General features: G+C 25.4%; 1 protein-coding gene across 1 annotated transcript; it reads right to left on the bottom strand.

Annotated features, from left to right (window-relative positions):
* Nucleotides 1-2,036: 2,036 nt before the first annotated feature.
* Nucleotides 2,037-4,371, bottom strand: LOC149057167 (cilia- and flagella-associated protein 91-like). The gene is made up of 6 exons (XM_089223338.1): nt 4,212-4,371; nt 3,938-4,107; nt 3,270-3,344; nt 2,944-3,177; nt 2,333-2,466; nt 2,037-2,133 (listed from the first exon to the last, which is right to left on the bottom strand). Exons 1-6 carry the CDS (start codon nt 4,369-4,371, stop codon nt 2,037-2,039), a joined length of 870 nt encoding a protein of 289 aa, XP_089079464.1.
* Nucleotides 4,372-6,390: the final 2,019 nt, after the last annotated feature.

Raw genomic sequence — 6,390 nt, 5'->3', positions numbered from 1 at the left:
TAATAATATAAGTGTAATAATATAAATATCGGATTTCTACGAATAATTTTCTTTTTGTATTAACTGCACATTATTATATACATATTATATGTATACCTATTATATATGGCCTCTAGATATAATAATATGTTTCTTTTAATGGCAAGTCGTTATGGGCTTAGACAACGCTTTCGTCTCGGCCGGCTGGCGATAGTGCATATATTATATTATGTAATACGTGTAGGTATGTGCGTTCATGTATATATATATATATATATATATATGTATATATTATTGTCATGCCGAGAAAATAAGTTTGCCAGAAAATCGCTTACCTCCCGCTGAGGTTTTACCATCTAGATGTCGGAAATGGGGTGGGGGTAAACACAATAGTGTAGCGTCGCGGCCGAGCATATTTCCCCTGGGACCTGCAACGCGACGACCCCCTCGAAATCTGTCCGCACGCGTAAACCACAGCGGTGGTTTTAGTTTTATTTTATTATTATTTTTTGTGTAGTTTTATAAAATTCGTATATAAATACATGTATCATCTGTGCCCTAAAGTCTTTTTTTACCATTATACGACCAACCCCTCGACCAAATCTCACCACTCATTTGACTTTGTCGCGTTACCGCACGGGCAACCAGCTGTTGCCACTATATTACAATAATATATAATAACTATTTAGTAAAATATTATCATCGTATTTTGTAAAATTTCTATGTATTATAATAATAATTGAGAGACGCTACACTCGCATCTCCGTCTTAAAAACGTACAACATAGCAAAAACTGTTTGTGCGGGTTTGAACCAATCAGACTGTAGTAGTCTAAACTAAGAAACAAAATGTTCGCACAAGAGAAAAATATTTACTGTGTGATATAATTTTTATTTTTTTGGCATGAACAATATAAAAAAATTTCTTATTGTCTCAAAATTAATTATTTCAAACATAATTATTTTTTTTACGACGTCTGTAAGATTGTGAGATTATTAATAAAATAAGAAAAATGGTTAAAATTACAAATTAAATATTAAAATTTAGAATAATAATATAGTTTGTAACATCTATATTGTGAAAACATAATAAAAAAATATTTTCCTTTTTATTTTTAAATCGTTTTTTAACATAATATGGTATCATACTATAATACCATGGTATGATAAAACATTTTAAGGAACTACAAAAATGTATTTTATCAACAATCATTTTTAATTTAATTTAAATATATATATATATGTTACCAGCAAAGACGTAAATTAAGGAATTTATGTTAATGACTATAGTCAATAATGATATTTCTGATCAAATTAGACAGTACACGATATATTGACTATGTTGACTATTGACTATAGTCAACGATTATTTTTAAATCAACCGAAAAAAGCTTCATTACTTCAACTGTTAAATTAATTAGTTAAGTTCATAAGTCGATTAGAAAATAAATTAACTGTTTAACTAATTAAGCCCTTCTTTGGTGATAAGCAATGAATATTATTTTAAAACCTTTATGTTATTATGTTTTTCATTTGAACTATAGTTTATAGATTGTTGAGCTCGTAATATTCTGGAATAATGTTAAACTTTTGTCCAATTCGGTAAAAACTCCTAGTAATAAAACCTAAAAAAATAAATACTTCAATTTATTATAATCAAAAAAGTGTTATATTTAAAATATACTTAAAAAGATTTTTGGATTCACAAATCACACAATAAGTTTTCAATAAGTCTTCCTAGAGTATAGGTACCAACGCCACCGACATAGGTGCTAGGATTTTCAAGTTTTCAATATTTCAAAGTCATATGTCATTTATAAATTAAAAAATACGATTATTTGCCTACACCTTTAAAAGTAATTGAAATTAAATCGAAGGTCAACTATTAATTTAATAGTAAACAATTGATATTATTTTTTTTTTTTTAGTTATAATTGTTAATAATAAGCTTACGGACAAAATTATTATTATTTTAAAATTGGTAATATTTATCTACTATAGTCTAGTAATGAGAATCATTATTGTACCTATACATTCTTCTGCAGGCAATTTGTCACACTAATTGTTAAGATTTTGTCTTTCTCGTAATATAATTCTGTATGCTTCTGGGATTATGAAATCGGACATTAATTCTTTTTCAATACTTCCATTAGTCCTTAAAATTAATATTAAAATCAAATATATTTTTGTTATAAAATAAATAGTAGGTAATAACCTATTGTAATCATGTAAATACTAAAATACTAACAATGTAATCAAAAATTCGTGTACTAATGGCCTAGTTGTCGATGTATATTTCAGATCAATTAAAAAAAAATAAAAAATAAAAATAGTAGGTATAATACAAAACATACTCGGTATTGTAAAACTTATTTTTGCATGCCTTCGTCGTCGCTTTTAACGATTCTTCTTTTGCAGATTGTTGAATAGCTTCTTCCATTATTTTTTCACAGAACAGAACACTAACATCTTCATGAATTTTTAGTACCTATTGATACGAAGGAATATATCAATAACAATTTGTATTAAATATAACATACATAGTGATGGGCAAACCAAGACCTGCAAGACTATGGCAGTCTTGGTCTTGGAGAGAAATTCGTAGTCTTGGTCTTGGGACCAAGACCAAGACAATTTTGCCCATCACTAATCATACACGTAAAAATGTAATTATAATAATTTCATATATTTGATTTCAAAAATTATTTACGTCTAAATGTTAGTGCATGATCTCTTATAGTTTTTATAATGTTGGGCATTTAAATAATGTTTTTACTATTTTAATAATAGTTAAAGCAGTTCGCTACTTTTTTATTGCTTTAAAAATATCCTAAAATAATCATGCTATAGATTTGTTGGAAAATGTTTTTCCTCGAAACGAATCAGTGAAAATATAACTCATATTCATTAACCTGTTTCTATATAATAAACATAAATACATTATTTTTTGTGCAATAATTATTACTTGTTTTAATATTTCATCTTGTTCAATGCGTCCTGTAATCTCCATTTGTCTTCGTTTCCTCTCAGCCATTTCATACGCAATTCTACTTGAATTTGCTTGTTGAATCAACATGTTGTTTTTATTTTCACTATTATTGATATGAATTGATTCATTAGCAAGTGTATCAAAGAATCTGCTAATATATCTATTTCTAGCATATTCTAGTACATCAGCTTCTGTAACTTCTTTAATTTTCTGTAATAAGGTATATTATATTATTTCATTAATTTATCATGCATTTACTGATTCTTAAATAAGACTTTATTTGTAACTCATTATATATGTACATTTTCAGTATCAAGTTTTACTGGAGCTTCGTTTGAATGTAAAATTGGTTGATATCTAATTTTTGCCATGATCATCTATAATAATTAACCATTAAAACCATAATATTATCACATTATTATTGTTAAGTTTAATAATATATATTTTTTTAAATTAAATTAAAAGTAATTGTTGATAAAATACAATTTTGTTCCTTAAAATATTGTACCATGCTATTATATGATGCCTATAGGTATACCATATGTTAAAAAATAAAAAAGTAAAATCATATTTGTATTATATTTTTCACAATATAGAAGTTACCAACAACATATAATATTATTATTCCAAACTTCAATATTTTATTTTTAGGAACAAAAAATATTTTGCATGAAAAAGGTTCACTTCATGAAAACTTAGATTTTTTCAATAAATGTCGACCTTTAATTTTTATATTTAAATTAGTTTATTAATTTTATATTTGATTTAAACTTTAATTTAATCAGAAATTTAGCAAAAATAATAAAATATCTTGTTTCAAAATCTGCAAAGATACTGGCAATATTTTTGCTGAAGTAAATAATGACATTAAAATTTCAATGCATTCTTACGTATTTTACACAAAAAATATTCCATGTAAATCAAAATTTTAAATTTTGCAAAAAAAAATACTAATACTGAATTCTTTTACCATAGTCTGATAAGCTCTTCCTCGTAATAGTTTTTGGAATAGTACTACACTGTCATACAATTCCGTAGTATCATCTTCTCCATCAATACGATAGTTTATACGATTTTCCTTGATGACTTTGGGTTTACTTTGTGGTATTAAGTTAAATTTTTTCGATTTAACTGTTTTGTCTGTATAAACAAATACACGAATATTTATTACAACAAGAAATAAGCAGGTTAGGTGCCCTATAGCTATATATCCGGTTTTAATTCAATTATTTCTTAAACTGTACTTGAAATTTTGTCATTTCTCAATGATTCATGACATTTCAAATGTAATCTTTCTTTATTCTTATTAAATGCTTGTGGAGGACTTAGTCTTGAGGCTAGTCCAGCATTCAACTTGGCTGGCTGTTGCAAAAAGCTTAGTGGACGTGCTCTGGCTTTAGTCATTATGTTGGACTGTTGGAGATGCGTGATTAATAAATAATAAATAACAATACTATACTTTATAAGTAAAACTATAATAGGTAGGTATCTAAAATTTCTCAATGTTTGAAATACTAATACTAATAATAATAATATATTAATAATAATAATAATAATGTACTATTGCATTAAAATGTTATATACAATCTATAATATTTAAAATCAGGTATCCTAGCAACTTCATTAGACACATAACAATACTTAAGAATTTAAGCAACTTGGTACCTTATTTCATTTTAAGTAAATCTATATTCAATCTTCAAGGTGTATAAAATCTACGCCATAATTATTGTTGTTGTTATTTCATAATAAAAAAAAAGTATTCACGTTGAAAATTATACCTATATTATAGAAAATTAATAATATTATAGTACTTAAAACAGATGCTATTTTTCATAAGTTCAACGACCTATTTAAGTCTTAATAGTTATGGTGAAGACCGAAAATCAGATTTTTTATTTAAAAAAAAAATTAAAATACGTAAATACGTAAATATAATGAATTTACTTCATAAGAGCCACCAGACTTATCACACAAGGACCAGTCACCAGTGGTACAAGTATTATAGGCAGTCACGTGATATGAAATCTTAGTACAAATATATAGGTATACAGGCAGGTTCATGGGCATTCAATAAAATTAAAAACTAATTTCTTATAGTTGTATTGATTATATTTGAATACAATTCTATTTATTTACATGATAACAAATTGTAACTATAAGCCATTTTAAATAATTATAACAAAAAACAAACAGATAAACACATAAAACGTAATGTTGGTAAACAGGTGTTAAAATAATATTATAATAGTTACCGAAGACGTATAAAAACGTACCTGTTAATCAATGCTATTATTTTTACAGTTATCGTATTATGTTTACAATAATACCTATGTGAATGAAAATGCAAGTCGTATAATATGAAGACTAAAATAAATAATATGTAGCCATAAAAGAGTCAAGAAAATGTTGGATCAGAGAAGTGACCCTCGAAAATTTAGTTGAGTGTTCACGAATTGTCATAATTTGTTATTGTGTTCACTAAATAAAACAAAGTTGTCATTGGTTATCTTGATAAATGATGGTGAATATTTTTATACCAATACAGAAAAAATATAATTTACAAATCGTGGTAGTCTTAACGCTATCTAGTGACATGAGTTTAAAAGCACATTGTTAAAAATATACTATATAATAGTTTTGTCCGGAAATTAAAGACTTTTACAATAATTACAAAATTGCGAAAAAAAAACCAATTGAACTGTAATGGATAACAAATTATTTAAGTATCCAATTTTGTCAAAACCTGAACTTGAAATTTTAATAAAACGAATTGAGTGTGTTTATTTTTAGAATTTTTGGTTAGGTACTAACGTACTTGTAGAAAAACTTTGAGTATCATTGTATATTAATTTATAAATCTTGATTCTTGGCTATAAGAATTTAATACTTAAAAAAATTTTAATTTTAAAATAATTTGTATTTCTTAGTTATCTTGATAAATTTTGTATTATAATTTGAACTTCAAACAGTTATAAAAAATAATTTTTAACTTTATTTACGATATTTTGAAATAATTTTCATACTAACCCTTTCAGATCCAGAATTAAATATTTCAAGTAAGAATTATTTTATTTCTAAATATTTAGAAAATGGAGTATAAAATATATACTAAAAAAATACTTAACATTTTTTTTTAGTTATATCGTAATAAGATTTCAGATTGTCCTCTGTGAGGGACATTGAGTTCTTACGCAGTCATAATTAGTATAAAAACAAATATCAAAAAATTAATTATAAATTATAAATTAAATATCTAATAACTGTAACAAGTAACAATAACATAATTCATAAAATAAGTAAAAATAAAATAATATGTTCAAAATTCGTATTTTGATAACATATAAAAATGATAATATTTTATCCTAATTTGACTCCGTAACAGCCCGATGTCTCTTATGAGGGACATACATAACAGCTGTT

Source organism: Diuraphis noxia, unplaced genomic scaffold (assembly GCF_037042655.1).
Source record: "Diuraphis noxia isolate RWA-SAM2 unplaced genomic scaffold, SU_Dnox_SAM2 contig0003, whole genome shotgun sequence".
Classification (NCBI taxonomy): Eukaryota; Metazoa; Arthropoda; class Insecta; order Hemiptera; family Aphididae; genus Diuraphis; species Diuraphis noxia.
This window is presented reverse-complemented; position numbering and strand designations above follow the sequence as displayed.